The 19,467-nt window shown below is 37.0% G+C and overlaps 2 protein-coding genes across 3 annotated transcripts; both read left to right on the top strand.

Annotated features, from left to right (window-relative positions):
* The first annotated feature begins 1,623 nt into the window (after positions 1–1,623).
* Positions 1,624–2,376, top strand: LOC135135570 (uncharacterized). The gene has a single exon (XM_064064667.1). It carries the CDS (start codon positions 1,624–1,626, stop codon positions 2,374–2,376), a length of 753 nt encoding a protein of 250 aa, XP_063920737.1.
* Positions 2,377–3,366: 990 nt separating this feature from the next.
* Positions 3,367–5,956, top strand: LOC135134917 (uncharacterized). Of its 2 annotated transcripts, none has more exons than XM_064063804.1 (6): positions 3,367–3,562; positions 3,612–3,739; positions 4,841–5,075; positions 5,161–5,310; positions 5,359–5,609; positions 5,663–5,956. In XM_064063804.1, the coding sequence occupies exons 1-6, from the start codon at positions 3,509–3,511 to the stop codon at positions 5,925–5,927; spliced, it is 1,083 nt and encodes a 360-aa protein (XP_063919874.1). In that variant the 5' UTR covers positions 3,367–3,508; the 3' UTR covers positions 5,928–5,956. The 2 variants fall into 2 exon arrangements, with proteins under 2 accessions (XP_063919874.1, XP_063919875.1); XM_064063805.1 differs by having other exon boundaries at positions 5,680–5,767.
* Positions 5,957–19,467: the final 13,511 nt, after the last annotated feature.

Here is a 19,467-nt window from a genome sequence, read left to right as displayed (position 1 = left end):
GTGGCATGAACGGCTTGGACATGTTGCATTTAAAGTGGTTCGCGAAATGGCCAAAAGTGACGCGATAACTGGCATGAAAGTTGTGGACTCGAAAGATAGTACGGACAATGAGGACACATTTTGCGAAGACTGTGTATACGGCAAGCACGTGCGACAACCGTTCCCGTCCTCAAATTCGCGGGCTGAACGGCCAGGAGATCTAATGCATTTTGACACGATCGGACCATTGAATGAATCGTTAGGTGGTTCGCGGTTCGCAGCTGTATTTACAGATGATTGCAGTGGTACGATCATCGCAGTTCCTATGAAAACAAAGTCCGACGTCGTCGACGCGATGATTAGTGTAATAGCTGATGCAGAAGCGAATGGACATAAAATAAAACGCGTGCGATCGGACAATGGGGGTGAATTTTTGGGCAGTGAAATGAAGGCGGTGTTAACCAAGAAATTTATTAAACAAGAACTGACCACACCGTACTGTCCACAACAGAATGGGCGGGCCGAACGATCTAACAGGACATTAAATGAAATGGTGCGGTGTCAACTTGCAAGCGGAAACCTGCCCCAAGGACTATGGGCGGAAATGATTAGAAACGGGGCTCACATTAGAAATAGAATACCACGTGCCCGTCTCGAAGGGAAAACCCCCTACGAACTCTGGACCGGTCGAAAGCCTGACTTGAGTCATTTGCGTAAAATTGGTAGTACTGCATATACATTAATTGACGAGTCGAAACGGAGCAAATTTGAAAAGAAGAGCGAACGGCTCATCTTAGTTGGATATGAATTTGAGCAACACGGATATCGACTTTGGCGGCCAGGTACAAAAGTAATTATTAAGAGTCGTGACGTAAAAATTGTCGAATTACCACCAAAAAGACCGCTTCAATTGTTACCTGAAATCGCTACAAATGAAGAACAATCAACACCAGCACGAGCGGCGTACTCGAAACGCGTGGTACCTTCAGATGAAAACTCCATCGTAAACAACACCCGATCTAAGACGAAGAAAAGGATGGAAGAAAAAGATGAAATTACCGAAGTTCAATTTGCAGCCCTCCTGACTGAAGGTGAGAAAATAGTGACTCAAACACCTGAAACTCTGGCAGAAGCGTTAGCCACGAATGATTCGAAACAGTGGGAGCTTGCAATGGCTGATGAATTGGAGTCTTTAGCCAAAAATGAAGTTTGGGAATTGGTGGAGCTTCCAGCGAACAGACGACCAATCCAAAATAAATGGATATTCAAGATTAAAACCAACCCGGACGGCAGCATCAATAAATACAAGGCACGGTTGGTCATTAAGGGATGTTCGCAAAAAGCGGGCATCGACTACGCGGAAACGTTCTCACCCGTTGCACGGTTCGAATCAGTGCGTGTATTGTTGGCCGTCGCGGCGGCCAAAGATTATGAACTCTTTCAGATTGACGTGAAAACTGCTTTCCTTTATAGTGAACTAAAAGAGGAAATATATATGGTGCAACCGGACGGTTTTGACGACGGTAGTGGCCGTGTGTGTAAACTAAACAAAAGTTTATACGGACTGAAACAGGCACCGTTAGTGCAAAAACTCTACATTTAAAGCAAACTGCATACGTCCGTAATGTGCTCGAAAAGTTTAACATGAGTACATGCAACCCCAGCTTAATACCAGCAGACCCCGGTGTAGTGTTGAAGCGTAATCCAAGTGAAGGTGGTACCGATGCACCTTATCGACAAGCGATCGGATCGGTAATGTATTTGGCAGTGGCTACGCGTCCGGATTTGGCGTTTTCAGTGAGCCAATTAAGTCAACATTTGGAGCATCCATCTGAAGTACATTGGCAAGCTGTGAAACGAGTGTTCCGGTACTTACGTGGAAGTATGGACACTGGAATTACGTTTAGTGACCAAAGGGGAAGTGTAAATCAACTCGTTGCATACTCGGACGCGGATTACGCGTCGGATGAAGATCGAAAATCGATCAGTGGCGTCGTCGTAATCCTTAACGGTGGACCAGTCAGCTGGATGTCAAGGAAACAAACGATTGTGGCTGACTCTACAACGTACGCAGAGTATGTAGCGGCGTACATGGCGACGAAAGAAATTATTTGGATTCGCGGACTTTTAGCCGATTTGGGTGCAGTGCAGCGACAACCGACGATTGTGCACATGGACAACGCGGCCGCTGAACATTTGGTGCGAAACCCTGTTCACCATCGACGCACCAAACACATCGACGTCAAGTTCCACTACACACGTGACGCTTATCAACGGGGAGAGATTGATATCAACCACGTTGGGACAACGGAACAACTGGCGGATATGTTCACGAAACCGCTAAGCCGTGATAAATTTGCCAATAATTTAAAATTGTTGAATTTACATTCAGTTTAAGACTTATTCTCTTAAGTATTATTTTATTTGTGTGTTCTAATTTTTCTTGTGTTTGTTTATTTAGTTCATCTGACCAGAGCGAGTGGGAGTGTTGCAATATGTCAGAATTAGATACGCTCTGGCCCAGTACCGGTGCGACACTTGTGTGGTTGAAAGTCTGGACCCTTTTGTCTTTGTCGGCGTTTCACGGCAAATCGACGTCCAGATGTCGAGACCTTTTTTTACTAAGTTAGTTTGCACATATTGTACATATCTAAGTCAGTTAATAAATACCTTCGCTAGTGTTAACATCGTTGGCCTTTTATTTTTCGCACTTTAAATACGCACATAAATTAACAAAAATGACTCATCGAAGAAGTTTATCTGAGAAAAACCCAGACATGCTTCCGAGGGCGGGGAAAAATATCTACACTCTTTATAGGGGTACTAGATGCAAACATTTAGTGCGTCTGTGGCTTTGACGTTTAAAGTACTTTACAGCCGACCCTTCATAAAACTTAGCAAATGCAAACCATACCACGTGTCAGGGACGGTCGAGACAGTAGACAGTACTGTCCTGTGCTTTTCCCAGAAAAGGTCTTTTCAGGTAGGTTATCACTTATAAGTAAGTTGGTTTAAGATATCCGGCTGTGATGGCCTATTGAATTAGAATAGGAGTTATTAAATTGATGTGACGCCATAAACACACTAAATGTTTGCGTCTAGTATACCATTTTTGGATTTTTATATGCATTTTGATAGACAAGCTGAGAGTATCGTGAATGACAGCTCGACTCAACTGTGTATAAGGGTCAAAGAGATTCTCGCATTTTACCTATGTTTAACATGCATACACAGGTGATATGAAATAATCCATCCAATGTTAGCGTCTTTTAAAGGAAATCTTCTTTATGCAATTTATAATACGCTTTTGTATTACTGGTTGCCTGTAAGATTAAACTCGTTTTTAGTAGATTGATTTTCTAATAGATTACTAAGTTACAGGTTATGTCACAATATTCAAAGAGTATAAGGTTAGAAATTAGATGTGATTGTACAGTGGATTTCGTAAAAATGGTTTTGTGATAAAATACGGCTATACAATTAATTCAATATTATTAGTTAATTAATAATAACTTTAATTCATATTAAAATGCTGAATATACGAGCTGGATTTTCCAAGTTTAGGTTAAATTTTAAACATGGGGTAAGTTCAGAACAGGTTAATAGACTGTGGTCAGTGTTATGATTTTTAGATGCAGTATTCAAGTTCAAATACATCTACTAATTACCCAGATTTGATGTTGCAACCAAAGTTTTCTAATGCAGAAAAAGAAAAAATATTATCTATTCTTAATGGATCTAACAGTGATCAACTAATGTGGTAAACAATTATATAAGGATGAGTTATTTTTTTAACTGTAACAAGCTGATATTTTATAAAAATTCCAAAAGTGGTAGTGTTTTTAGCGAATAGATACCTGAAAAATATGTGGTTAAATATCCAGCTATTAAGGCTATTTTTGAAAATAGCTGGCTATTTAACAACACTAAACAGTAGAATTATAGAAGAGCATTAGCAATAAGTAGTTGCTTGACAAAAGTATAAAAGGCAAGATTAAGAGTCAATGCTTCGGCTCAAATTAGTGCGAAATAAATATACTCCACAAGTCGGATACTTTACACTATCTTCAACTATGACTGAGATTTTACTTCAGGTGCCTGTGTTACCTAACCCGACCTGATCATTCCTCGCTTTGGAGACAAGTTCCTTTTTCGCAGTTGTTTCAGAGTTTCACCGCTTTTTTTATTCCGTTGTAGATTAAACCCCAATTAATAAAATAGTTATAAACAAAATTCTGCTGGTACACTTAAGAAACCGCCAATTCTAGTAGTGGTATTCTAGTAAAGACAAAAGTTCCGCACATGACTTTAGAAAAAATCATCTCCTTAAAATAAATTAATGAAAGATCTATTTTATCCAAAATTAAGATAAATTGATACGCAATTAATTGAGGAAATAACGAGCATTAGATTTAAACGTTTCAATTTTTTACAGTTTAATATATTCATAATTATGTATCTTGAAATTAGAAATGATCTGGATTTTTGGAATAATAAATTTAAAACTAAGTACCAACTCTACATTTTTTTATAATTTTATAAGATACTTTCAAAGTAACCATTAGTTAAATACCCACTTAAATATGAGAAATAACCACTAATCGATGTTTTCCGTTATTGTTTTTCACTTTCAAAAACCAATTTTGTCAATTTTAATACCAATAATAAAGATGTTATATCCGTTAAAACTGAGTCCTTTTAATGTTAACACATCTTATGTTAGAAAAATATGTGGTATATATTTGCTGAAAAAAATAAAGCTTTCAGTTTAACGTGCGTCGAATACGGTGTATAATTACATTTTATTGTATTTTATATTGCAATTTTCCTAGCATTCTTCATTACCATCACTAATTTTTAGTTTCAATATTGCCCAGAATAAAATACGAAATTTAGAAAACTACAAAAAAAGAAAAGGTCCTTTTAAATCATTAGATGAACTCTTAGACGTTGATGGGTTAAGTGTAAAGACACTGGAAAAGCTATGCAAGCAAATAATTACCGATACAGCAGTTCAAAATGGGAAATCTGTAAATAATGATAATAAGAAAATCAAACAATTGTTTGTACCTCAGTTACCATCCTCTGTGATAGATGTATGTATTTTACCATGTTTATTTCAAATTAGACATTATTTCAGTGTTTCATTGAAAACTTATGAATCCAGTAACCATCTTTTAGACATTAGGTTCTTCAGTGGGAATACACTTGGCACCCATGGGAGTAAGTTGGGCAAAAATAATTAACCCCACTAACGAACTCGAATCTTGGGGATACCAGGATTATGGAAACCTTCCGAAGAAACTGTGTCCAGTAGATACCTTTAAACTGGTAATACAGTCCAATAATGTCTAATTATTTAGTAACTGGGATTTGCAGGCTATGAGCGTACTGAGCCAAATTCCGTGTGGTGATGTTTATGTTTTTGAAGGAGCTAATGGTATGGGATTACAAGGACAAAAACAACCAGCAACTGTCGCAACTTACACACTACATTTAGAGTTATCTTCAATGTTGTTAGCACTTATTAACACTAGTAGAGGTCACAACAAAGGTTACCAAGATGATCTAACAAAATATGATACACTATCGAATTGTGTCTATTTTTTAAGACCGAAGTTGCCAGCAAGGTAATATTTCATGAAATCGGTAAAAAATTTCTTTTTTCTTCATACTGTTTTAGGTTGTTTAAAACATTAGTCGGGAATGAGTGCGTTTCAAATACAACAACAGTACTTCACTTACTAGGTGATCCCTCGTCTAACTCATTTACATTGCCATGTACCCCTATTATTGTGAAACAGAAGTTGAAAAATGATTATTTATCTCAGTCATCAGCCCATAAAGAACTTCTTGGTCAGTCATTAATATTGTCAGTTGCTTTTACAGATCTTTGTATTAAGAGAAATCCAGCTAGTTTAAAAGCTGTTATACCTGGTAAACGGTAAAATTTGTATAAAATAAATTTTTTGAAGTATTGTTTTTGTTTGTTTAATATATTAAAGATTGGACACTACTATAATTAACGAAAGTACAGTCTGAAGTAGCACATAATTTGATCGGAGCGATATATCGAATATTTTAATATATATATTAGGAATCTGATCTCTTGTTTCATCAAAGTGAAATTTCATAGCAACTATTGATTTTGTAAGAACACCAAACCTAGATCGAGAGCGTGACCTTGAAATATACGCACAAAACCTGTGCTAGTTATATTTGTCATAGATCCTAACACGTTTGTACGTGCATACCCAATATGTCTTTTTCCGTTACGCTGAAAGTTCCACACGGTTTCCGAATATATGACTTCATCAAGATTTAAAATGATATCTTACATCAGGCAAGCATCATTATTAGATACAAACCTCCGCCAAAAAACGAATTTAAACCTACGTATTTTGTTACAAAAGTGATAAAGGATGGTGTTTTAATACAACGGGTGTTTTGAATTCTACTTTGGAACGAAATTACTCCGTTTCTTTCCACGCTGTAAAGATGCCCCAAACTAAAGCGGGTACTAATACCGTGGGTCGTGGGATCGAAGATAAATTGAATTACAGTTGGCTATGAAGGCAGCTTCATATAAAATATACAATACAATAGGTGATCTCTCAACACATGAAATTGAGTATTGGCATAATCCTCATGTTCAGTTTTAAAAAACACTATTAAAAATTTGGTCTAGAGAGTTTAGATAGTACTTCCCTCGCTGTCGGAAACGTGACGACTGCATGCATATAATGTTTTTTTTCACAGTAGATTTCAAAGCTTTCGGTTTTGTAGTTCCTGATTAAATGAATTAAATAAATTCACCCATTCATTAATTTTTATGAGTCACCCTGCATATGCAAATCCAAAAAATATGAATGGAATGATAAATCACAAGTACAGACTCATCATATTTTGTACATTTTAGATAGGATTTATTCGGCAAACTTTTGAGGTGACGTCATCAATTTTTTTGGAGGGGACAAGTAAATATATTTTGAATAAAAATTTATCATGCTTATCATAACTGTAAATCATCTGCAAGATTTCAAACTAAATTGCAAAATGTTGTTTCATGATTTTGTTTTTTTTTTTCAAAAAATCTGGACGTGTCGGGTAAAAAGTCAATTCAGAGTCGTAAACTACATGTGTAGGACTATGTTATTTTATACAATTTAAAACCCATTTACTATGTACAATTTTGAAGTGACGTCATCACATTATTGGTGGGGATGATTAGGCAAATTTTGGTTAGCGTTTTACCATCTACATGATATTCTTAATATAAATACAAAATTTCACAACAATCGGTCCTGCACTTTAACACGGACAGACAAACGGAAACGGGAGACCTATTTCTTCGTTTTCTAGGGGTCATGAAAGGTCGAGAAAATGTAAAAGTAGAGAGTCGGCCGACGAACTCGATTACAATACTTCCTTTGCTTACGCTCGGGAAGTAAAAAAACTAAAAAATGTAAACAATGATCGATACTTCGAACGTCGAATATACTCACCACTAAAGAAATGGAACAAAAGATGTTTTAATTGAAGAAACGAAGTTAAATATGTTATACTACCTATGCAGAAGAAAATCCAGTATCTTCAAAACTTCATTCCAACTATTAAATATCTTGTTCTACAAAATCAGGTCTGTATTTTTCTCACGAAACATTGGATATAGACTTCCAATGCATCCATGTTGTATTTTACTGAACATAGGGACTTTATGGTGTATGTACAAAATTAAAAAAATGGGCCGGTATACATATCCTTCTGTTTACTAACAAGTTGTCACCTACCAGAGTCAAAAAATACGTGCAGTGAGGCCCATGTATGTATTTACATTTCATCAACACCCAGTGAAGAAAAGTGGTTAGATAGGTACTTAAAAATTAGGTTGACACCGTCAACCTGAAGACAAGACTACCACCCAAAACTTGAATAACTGATGAGTTTCACTATGCATTTAAGTGAGACTTAACATATAATACCAGAATATAGTAACACGGAAGTTTAAGAACAGACAAGATCTCAAAACAATGCCGACAATCTTCCCTGAAGTAAATATTACATAATATTAGACTCTCATCATCCTGCCATCACTATTAATTTCAATTTGTCTTTCACTTCGTCGTATGATTTTCAAATTAACAACTTAAATGAAAGTTACAATTTCAAAAAAGCCAACTATCCTATGTTATATGATCTACTGTTAGCTGCTGACTGGACTTTCTTGGAACACATCGACAACGTCGAAGATGCTTGTTCGCAATTTTATGCCCAACTTTATAAACTATTTGATCTGGCTGTACCAAAATTTTCGTCTTCATCTAGTCATCGTCAGTATTACCCTCCATGGTTCACGACTGAAATAATTCAAAGTATTCATAATAAGGCATCACTTTATTCGTTGTATAAAAAACACAAAACTCATTATTATTATAATTTATTCAAACATCGTCGCTCTCAATGTAAACGTCTAATCAAGGAAGCATATAAAAAATACCTGGCTACAATCGAGGCTTCAATATCTAGTGATCCAAAAAAGTTCTGGAGTTTCATTCAAGCGAAAAAGGGTACATCGAGGATTCCAGCTCATATGGAGTATAATAACAAACAACTTTCAACCCCAACGGATATTGTAAATGCATTTGCTGAATATTTTAACAGCGTGTTTATCCAGCCTAGTCCAGCAGACTTTTCTCAATTATCACTAAAGCCCATGTTCAGTACGAAGATTGAAACATCGCATATTACAGTGGATGACGTCTTAAAATGTTTAAAGCGATGCAAAGATTCTTTCACTATGGGCATCGATGGTGTTCCTTCTTTCCTAATTAAAGATTGTGCACATGCGTTTGCACAACCACTTTGTATATTGTTCAATTTAATATTAAAAAAATTCGGTATTTCCATCTTTATGGAAACGAGCGTACGTTTGTCCCATTTTGAAAAAAGGAAGACAGAATGATGTCACCAATTATAGAGGTATCTCCCTGTTGTGCAATTTTTCAAAAGTTCTGGAAATGATTCTGTACTGTGACATTTACAACTCAACCACGCATATGATATCTCCTTATCAACACGGTTTTCAACAAAAAAAGTCCACCATTACGAATCTGACTTCGTTCTCACAATATGTATGTGAAATCCTTGATAACAGAGGACAGTGTGATGTAATATACACCGACTTCACTAAGGCATTTGACCAAATCGATCATCTTATACTAGTTGAAAAATTAAATCGTTTGGGTTTCTCTAATTCCTTAATCAAACTGTTTCAGTCATATTTACACGAAAGAGAACACGTAGTTAAATATAGAAATTTTATTTCCAAATCGTTTTTTCCATCTTCAGGTGTACCTCAAGGTTCTAATTTAGGCCCTCTACTTTTTCTCCTATTCATCAATGATCTAGCGGATATAGTAGGATGTAAAAAGCTTATGTTTGCAGATGATTTCAAATTATATACTGAAATAGAATCGATAGAGGACTGTGCCTTCTTGCAATTTTGCTTACATCTTTTGTATACTTGGTGTAAACAAAACCGACTCATGCTGAATATTTCAAAATGTAAAATTGTGTCATATTCTAGAAAGCAATTGATTATTCAATACGATTACAACATTGACGATGTCGTCATTGAAAGGTTAGAAAGCTTCAAAGATTTGGTAATAATTTTCGACTCTAAATTTACATTTGTGCAACATATTACCGACATAATAGCAAAAGCTTTCAAAATGTATGGATTTATTTTTCGAAATGGTCGTGAGTTCTCCAATCAGAACACTCTAAAAATTTTATTCTATTCCTTAATCAGATCTCGACTGGAATATGGTGTTATTATTTGGTCGCCAATTTACGAAGTTCACCGAGTCAATCTGGAGGCTGTTCAGAGAAAATTTTTGAAATTTTTAGCCTTTATGGAAGATGGTGCATATCCTTCTCGTGGATTTAATCACGACACTCTACTAGGAAGATTTAACTTTACAGCTCTTAGTGTGCGTCGCAACATTCTAATCATACGTTTTCTGTATAATCTTCTTAACAATAAGCTTGACTGTGCTGCACTGTTAAATAAGATACATTTTCTGGTACCGCGTCCTAGTATTCGTAAACACCTGTTATTTTATAAAACTTATTCGCGCACAAATATTTTATTTAGATCACCAATTTCATTAATGTGTTCTTTGTACAATAAGATAGCTGATAAATGTGACATTCACTTTGATTCTTCTAGTTACATATGCTGTTGTATTAGGGATTTGTCTTAATAGTTTTTTTTTTATATATAATTAAGTTATGATTTTTGTTAACAATGAATTTATTTTTATTTAGTCGTTTGGTTCCTGTAATTGGGGGTGACCTGTTGGGATCAATAAACTATTAATATTATTATTATTATTATTATAATATTCTAATAGCCCTTGTTCCCTTCAAGTAAATACTTTGCAGCACGGTAGTGACCGAAAAACTAGAATGACACATATTATGTTAGAGTACACATATGCATAAGCATAATATACTGTGATAACTCAATGTGACGAGCCGTCACTAAATTCGTTCACGAGAAAATCGTAACAAAAAGACGAATAACAAATCCCCAGAACATAACAACAAAATTAGCAAATTTGCTGTAATAACCCAAACCTCCCACCTTTTATTTGACATTGAACAAAATTTGAAAAAGCCCGCTAAAATTTGAAATTTGGCCTTGGCTGTGATCGTCTACAAAAGTGGGACCCTACATTGTGTTTTGAAAACTGGCGGGAGGCGTTCGTTCATACAAATTGGCGCACTGCGGAGCGGGAAGAGTGACGGATTTAAAAAACTTATATTTGGAAAAAAAAAAAAACTATGAAAAATAAATCCAATAAGAGCTCAAGAGACCTTGGCCAAGGGCCCCAGAAGAGCTTAAAGAATTTATTCCTCAAAGAAAAAAAAACCTTTATTTTCACTCGAACCTGAAACCATAGAATAAAGATTAACAACCTTACAAGTACAACAAGAAACAAAATAAAAAAGTCGCGGAATTCTCAGAAAGTAAATGGATGGCAACGTTCCAGATATTATGGCAGTGTGGCCTCTACAAACAAAATGGGGGGGCCCAACGGGTGCAGGGCGACGGCCACACTCCCCGTGAAGGTCCACATAGTCCTACCTCACCACTTCACACGCGTGGTCTTACGCACCCGCATGACATAGGTTGACCCTCCTGTTTCCCGCAAATAAGGTAGCTGTGTAAACTCCGAATCCACTAGGGCCGGAAGTCTAGCAAGACCCGCAGACACTCGCACGGAGACGCCGACGCCACCACGTCCACGCTACACGACCCCCGAGTTAACTAGCGTTATCAAAATGAGTATTTGGATTTCAGACAAGCAATAAGCAAAATTTAATTGGCCACACTCCATCAACACTTGTTTTAAATAACAAAGAAATTTAAATGAGATTAAATTATGCACGTGTGATCAACAATCTTATACAATAAAGAAAATAAAGTGAGAAATTATTCATGTTTTTATCAATAACTTTAAAGAACAAGAATTTTGAAAGAGATTAAATTACTCACATTTTGGCAATGATTTTATTAAATTAAGCTACATTTACGTCGCTGATTCTTATCAATGAAAATAAAGAAGCTATGGATTTTATTGAAATATTTATCTGACATTAAACAAAGAAGTTACGACTGCATTAAAATGATCTGGGCAAAGCTACGTTGTTGACCAAATTAAACACGTCATTGACCGAATTAAACAACCCCCCCCCCCCCCCAACACATCCCCAAACAAAATACACATAAATAAAAACACATACGAAATAAACAAAACAACACAAAAAATATACCACACATAAAATATGCAAAATAAATAAAATATAGGCAATCGTGGGTGCAACATTCGCTTTGAATTGTGCCTTTCTTTCAATAACATTCATTTTCAAATTCATCAACAGTTTTCGGTCAACAACAAATCCCCAATGACTAATACAAAAATTCACAAAGGTTGCCCTTGAAATTCCCCGGTCAACACCCCGTACCTGCACCCTACCACTTTCTCTTTCTATTTTGAACGGCTGAATATTTGAAAACTACATGAAATTTTCAGGCATTAGAGTTTACAACAAACGAATAATAAATCGAGGAAAAGCCATTCAAATATCTTAGATCTTATAATGTCAGTCAAATTGATGCGCCTAATTAATTGATGTTACTAACACAAAGAAAATGCCCCGTCCCCCAGACTATGATATTATTAATTTTCTGATGCCGTTCTCAACGTTATTTTTGTTAAAGATTCACTTGTTCAGATTACGTTTGAATTTACTTTACTCACACGTGCTCAAATTATGCAACGCAAAATAATACCTCGAAAATTGCCATCCAACTTTCCGCATAACATTCGCTAAATAAAACTGCCCTAGCTAACGTAATTCCCTGAAAAGCCCTACTAAAACGGATTGAAATTATGTTGAAAAGGTTAGTACGAAAATTAACGGCCATGGCGTCATCCGGAAGCGCCGCCGTTTTGTGGCGTCCGTCCACACATGAATCACACACGCGAAGCTCACATATGTGTGGTTCCCGCGTCTCACATACTCCGTAACCATCGAGAAGCAACGCCGCTTCTTCCACCAGCACACACGGAATCACGTGGAAAACATACCTCTCGGATCTTCAAACCAAATACGTGCTCACCACCGAAATAACCTCTCTGTGTTCGAACGTAGCAGAGAATTCTTACGTTCGCTGGTTCGTCAGGGGGGGTGGAACTCCGTTAGAAGAAATCAGCACTAGAACAGGAAACAAACAGCGCACAGACATTTGAAAAAAACACAGAGAGCACCAACCTGACGTCTTACTCGAAAGAAAGACCAAGTCAAACTGGCCGCGACTCACCCTGCTCAAACACACCCTTCTGCGCATCTCCCTCTTAGTGGTTTTCGTTTCTTTCCATTCCTACACCTTTTCTTACCAAAAGTTCGGCGCGCGGAAATTTGGTTTGAAACGGCTTACTACATTGCAAATCTTAATTACTTAACACGCATGTTCTAATCTGGATATAGTGCCATTCAAACAGATAATCAAATTCGACCAACAATCCCCGAACGTAAGAACAAAATTCGCAAATTGCAAATATCATTGCGCTTGTCAGACATTGCGAACAACATGCACAGAACCTTACACCTATAAAAATCGCCAAGCGCAATTATTTTCATTCGAATTTGTACCCAAACTAAAATAGCAGCAAACGATCCAAAAAATATGAATGGAGTGATAAATTACAAGTACTGACTCATCATATTTTGTACATTTTAGATAGGATTTATTTGGCAAAGTTTTGAGCTGACGTCATCAATTTTTTGGAGGGGATAACCAAATATATTTTGACTAAAAATTTATTATGCTCTTTATAACCTCAAAACATCTGCAAGATTTCAAAACATTCCGGTTAGCAGATTCAAAATTAAATTGCAAAATGTTGTTTTATAATTTTGATTTTTTTTCCAAAAATCTGAACGTTTCGGGTAAAAACTCAATTCGGAGCCATAAACTACATGTGTAGGACTATGTTATTTTATACAATTTAAAACCCATTTACTATGTACAATTTTGAAGTGACGTCGTTGCATTAGTGGTGGGGATGATTAGACAAATTTTGGTTAGCGTTTTACCATCTACATGATATTCCTGATATAAGTACAAAATTTCACAACAATCGGTCCAGTACTTTCGGAGATTATCGATTTAATAGAAATCCTGGACGGCAGACAGACGGAAACGGCAGACCTATTTCTTCGTCCCCTAGGGGTCATGAAAGGTTGAGAAAACGTAAAAGCAGATATTCGGCCGACGGACTCGATTACAATACTAATTTACCGTCTAAAGCAAAAACCAGAGAAAGCTTCACCACGCCAGTTTAGATACGTGGATTTTATAAGTCAATTTACGACTGACTTCCAGTACGTATCCGGCACATCCAACACACCAGCTGATGCACTACCTCGTCTGCACGCTGTCACTTCCAGGTCGGTCCAGTGCATTGATGAACAGCTTCAGGCGGTGCAAGAACAAGATGAAGAATTGACGAAGGTATTGCAGACACATACAGGCTTGGAACTAAAAAAGTTATTTGTTTCAGAACAGATTCAGGTTATGTGTGACACGTCCACCGGCATGATTCGCCCATTTCTGCCAGCAGCTTTTCGAAAAGTAGTGTTCGATAATTTGCACAACCTGTCACACCATGGTCACACCCCGGCATTAAAGCTACTGTCAAGCTTGTCAAGAAACGATTTGTGTGGCCCGGCTTAGAGAAAGATTGCCGCACTTGGGCTCAGCAGTGCCTAACTTGCCAACGTTCTAAGATCCACAGACACACGAAGTCTCCGATGGGCAACTTTCCAACTCCATCAGGCATTGGTAGATTCAAACATATACACATCGACTTAGTTGGATCACTTCCATCTTCACATGGTTTTGAATACTGTCTGACCTGTATTGATCGGTAATACTTGATGGCCGGAAGCAATACAGATCACAAGAATTACAGCAGAGAACTTGGCTCACACACTACTGTACGGGTGGATTTCACGGTTTGGAATACCAGACATCATCACTACAGATCTGGGCCGACAATTTAAATCAGAACTTTTCCACCACCTGATGAAGTTCCTTGGAGCCAAGCATATCCGAACTACTGCGTACCACCCCCAAGCAAATGGCATGGTAGAACGACAACACCGTCAGCTAAAGGCAGCTTTTCGTTGTCACAACACCGACAATTGAGTTGATTGCCTCCCGATGGTTTTGCTAGGAATTCGTTGGGCTCGTCGTGCCCTAAAACCATGCGTACGATAAAATGCTTCTTGTAAAACTCGTATACTATTAAAAAATAATGGAAAAAATTGAACAAGTGTCGCGTTCCGCCTTACCGCCCTCGCGCGATTTCCCGTTCTAGGGTCGTCGCCCCCAGCATTAGGAGGAGCCCGTCACGAAGAAAGTCGTCGTCCCGGAGGGAACAACCGTGCCGGACATTTTGTTCTTTTTGTTTGCTTGTTTGTAAATCTGAATTGTAATTTTAATTTAAGAATTAGCCGTAAGATTATTTTAACTGTGTCGCTGGTGGCAGGGAATAAAAGTCCGATTGTTGTTTAAATTTTTCCTCCGTTTTATTTCTTGTTTCCACGGGCGCTCACCAGACAACCTGGAGATTCGGTCTCCGGCTTTAGAGTAACCCCGGTGCTCCCTCCCCGGAAAGGGAGACGACGCCCGAACACTTCCGCTCCCGACCAAAGGCGCCACCCCCTGTGGCGTGAAGGTGACCTAGGTCTGCCAGACGTGTGGCACTAGTCGGCCCTAGGCTTGGCACAGACCCACGCGATATCGGCGAAACTCCGGACCGTCACCGTCGTCACCGGAATTTCGTGGCAAGCTCACTTTCAAACTTTTAAAAATGTTGAAAGTATCACATTACTAATGGATTATGAATAAACAATACAACAAAAATAACACGCCCAATTAAAAACTAGAATGTTAGCAAAATAAAGACTACTGAAAGAAGAGTGGGTTAAATTAACTTCAGAACACAAAACAATCTTTGACAGCCAAAATGACACCGCCACCTTTAGAGGTATTAGTTTTTGTAAAATCTTTTCTGTATACCTACTACATAGTCTCTACTAAATAATTCACAGTCTTATAATAGAGCTTTATGAAACCAAGTTTCTAAAAGAGCTATTTAGAAAAGAAGTGAATTTAGAATTTAATCTATATACATTTTGGTAATAGACTCGAGTCCTTTTCCTTTCGTCAAATCATTCATTATCTAAAATTTTGATTAGAATGAGTAACCATAAAAGCATCTATCGGACAAAGAGAAAACTTTAACGAACGTCTCTAAATATTCATTAAAGGAGAAGAATACGGGCCATAGACTTAACAGATACATTTGATGGTTATGAACTTATGACACTTATCCAAAAACATCAGATTTGATTTTGTCTACTTCCTATTTATACAGGGTGCCGCATCCAAGTCTGGATATAGGAAATTAACATGGGAATTGGTTTTTATTTTATGATATCTCCCCAGATCACTTTAAAGCTATTATTGAGTGATGCATTTGTGGAGGTCGAAGAGGGCTATCGGCCAGTATTTTTTTCAAATCGTTGTATCGCACTCATTCACTGTAAAAAGGTTTTAAAAATCGTATTTTGAAATTCGCGCCCGATCCGATTTGTCACGAAATGTTCCGTCGCACCGTCGAAGTTCGGCGATCGCGTCTTTGGAATATCCATGCAAAATTCAAATGTCAAAGTGAAATTAGAAATTATTCTCAGAAATCAACGAACAACTCAAACTGAATTATTTTATCCAGTGTGATGATTATTGTAGGACAAATTAAGCGGAATAAATGTACAAATTGATCCATTCATTCGTCATAGTGCGCGACCCCGTCAAACGAGCCATCTCGAACTACACTCAGACCGTATCCAAAAAGCCCGAGATGAAGACTTCGAGCAGCTGGTCTTCCTCAAAACCCCATCGGCAGGATTGTAACATGTCCTGGGAGCCCTCAAGCTAGGAATGTACTCGCGCTGCCTCACTCAGTAATCACTGAACGACTCAAATTGAATTATTTTATCCAATATGTCGATTATTGTAGGTCAATTTAAACGGAATAAATGCACAAGCTGCACAGAATATTTTATTAGGTTATGTTGCTGGTGCTGGTCGAGTCTTTATTACTAAAATCTCATTAAAATGCCGTGTTCTACTGCGATTAGATGAAAAAGCGAGGGCCCGCTTTTCTTATTGTGTGATGATAAGATTTACCATCAAAACAGCTGGTGCTTTTGAAGAGAACCTTTTAATGAACCATTTAGATAACTACAAATAACAAAACTTAACAATTGTTGATAAATGAAGTAATGAAATATTGTACGAATCTGGAGAAGTATTGCACTATTTTCAAGAATTGCTCAAAAAGACTGCTCTCAGCAGCTGTACAGTAAGTAAGCCGATCTTCAAAACTTCTACGCGTGTTGATCAGCATTTGCGTTGCAATCTGAAGACAATATTTGTTGGACTGCTTGTTTCAGCGCGTCTCTGTTTGTATAGCTGGTATTGTTTGAATACAGATGGTCGTGAAGAAATCTCAAAAGAAAAAATTCCCAGGGATTTAGATCCCGCGAATGCACAGACCAATGGGCCGGTGCAAACTTTCCATTCCAACATTGCGGGAAAATACTGGTTCAAATAAACAACATTTATGCGAGCTATATGGCTGGAGATTTGGTCCTGGATGTAAAAGACCTGCTGCAGATGCCTCACCCTTCGAGTCCCAGGAAGTATTTGCTGAGCTAGCATATTGTCCTACTTCTGAGCATTCAATCTAGATTCGATTAAAAGAGGTGCAATGACATGATGTCCTAGAAGCCCCAGTCAGACACTGACAGTTGCACGCCATTAATAACGATAGTCATGGACCACGTGAGGGTTGTGTTATGCTAAAATTTGATCGTTCTGACGATTATAACTTCCGTTAAGAGCAAATGAACATTCGTCAGTAAAACAAATGTTCCTCAAAAACTCTCCATCAGCCTGGATTCTCTTAAGCATTCCTTCGTAAAACTCCCTACGTGAGAAGTAGTCCTCAGGCTTGAATTTTTTGTCATGATGCTTTTTGAAACTCTTCTATCCCATCTCTTTAAGATCCCTAGAAAACGTTGTGCCCACCTGATTTTATTTACTTTTTATCACCTTTGAAAATAAATGTAACTTTGTTTTTGAAATATTATTTTTATTTTTGTTGTTGTTAACACAATAAACAAATAAAACAGTAACACAAAAGTTTCTGAATCCCAAAACACATTCGTAATAGAGAAAAATACTTTAAAATGTTGATGAGTCAATGTTCTACATTTCTCTCTCAAAAATTTCTTGTAACGAACATGCTTCCAGGTGGCAAAAATTCCAGCCCTGCTTAACGAATGTAAACACAATTGACTTCCAATCTTTAGTGATTCGAAAAAAAAGTGTGAAAATTTCCCAAATTACCTACTAATTAAATTAACCGTTGAAGAACAAGCAGGCCCTCGCTTTTTCATCTAATCGCAGTAGAACATAGCATAACCTAATAAAATATTTTGTACAGTTTGTGCATTTATTCCGTTTAAACTGACCTGCAATAATCATCACACTGGATAAAATAATTCAGTTTGAGTTGTTCGTTGATTTCTGAGAATAATTCCTAATTTCACTTTGACATTTGAATTTTGCATGGATATTCCAAAGACGCGATCGCCGAACTTCGACGGTGCGACGGAACATTTCGTGATAAATCGGATCGGGCGCGAATTTCAAAATACGATTTTTAAAACCTTTTTACAGTGAATGAGCGCGATGCAATGATTTGAAAAAAATACTGGCCGATAGCCCTCTTCGACCTCTACAAAGGCATCACTCAATAATAGCTTTAAAGTGATCTGGGGAGATATTATAAAATAAAAACCAATTCACATGTTAATTCCCTATATCCAGACTTGGATGCGGCACCCTGTATATAGTACAAACACGGTAATCCCAGACTGCATGATCAAGACTAATATGTTCCGTTTCTGTTTTTTCTTTTAGAAGCAAGCAGTTCACGTATGTTAATACATCCGATTGACAGCCTTTAATAAGGCCCGGTATTTCAGTTGTTGGTTAAACCAAGAAATTATAGTTAACCAAAAAAAGTTTATTTGTATGTGGACGAGGTTCTTAACCCTTGACGAATGATGAAATCCGTCACAATTAAAACACCAATGGATATCAATCACCTTATAAATATTGCAGTTGTCCAACAAGGCAATGATCAGTGCTTGAGGCTTTTTTATATGTAGGATAATCTAATTCAATAAGTGCTTGGGATATTTCAGTTTTTTTTCACGAGAGAAAGCTTAAGTAATTTACACTGCATTGAATCATCAAAAACAAATTCGTGTTTTATAACAAAGAACATGATTTTATCATTACCTATTTTCTTAGAAATACTTAATGTACGAATACGAGAGCGGAAATCTTTTTCTCGTCTCTATTTCATAATCCGCCTAAAGTTTATTACTGACAACACATAAACCTCCATCTTTCAAATTTATACGTTGGCTATACTTTTGATGTTCAAATTACCTACATATATAACATGGAACAGCTAGAAGAATCCGGCGAAGATATGTATTTTCTTCATTAGGTAGTACGTTTCAAGGGTGACTTGTAGAACTGCAGAACTCATAAATTGTATAAACGGAGTATTTCGCAAAATAATTATCTGAGAATCTATGCAGACAACTTCTCAAGTCTGAGATTTATGTGCAAATGAAAAATCTTCGGTAGATATTCTTTGAAATATGAATAAATTAATGATATAGTCACAAAGTAACAAATAAAAAATTTAAATAGAATAGAAATTTGAACATGTGACATAGTAGGTATCCAAACTACGAAATCAA

Source organism: Zophobas morio, unplaced genomic scaffold, assembly GCF_036711695.1.
Source record: "Zophobas morio isolate AGI-343-1 ecotype UQ-CSIRO unplaced genomic scaffold, CSIRO_AGI_Zmor_V1 ptg000024l, whole genome shotgun sequence".
In the NCBI taxonomy this organism is placed as follows: domain Eukaryota; kingdom Metazoa; phylum Arthropoda; class Insecta; order Coleoptera; family Tenebrionidae; genus Zophobas; species Zophobas morio.
Note: the sequence above shows the minus strand (reverse complement) of the source record. Positions and strands in the feature narration are given on the sequence as shown.

Excerpts from the sequence above, each read along its gene's own strand:
- LOC135135570 (XM_064064667.1), top strand. The coding sequence starts at position 1,624 with ATGAGTACATGCAACCCCAGCTTAATACCAGCAGACCCCGGTGTAGTG.
- LOC135134917 (XM_064063804.1), top strand. The coding sequence starts at position 3,509 with ATGCTGAATATACGAGCTGGATTTTCCAAGTTTAGGTTAAATTTTAAA. Across the intron at positions 5,076-5,160 it reads TACCATCCTCTGTGATAGAT|ACATTAGGTTCTTCAGTGGG; the intron begins GTATGTATTTTA and ends ACCATCTTTTAG. Across the intron at positions 5,311-5,358 it reads CAGTAGATACCTTTAAACTG|GCTATGAGCGTACTGAGCCA; the intron begins GTAATACAGTCC and ends TGGGATTTGCAG.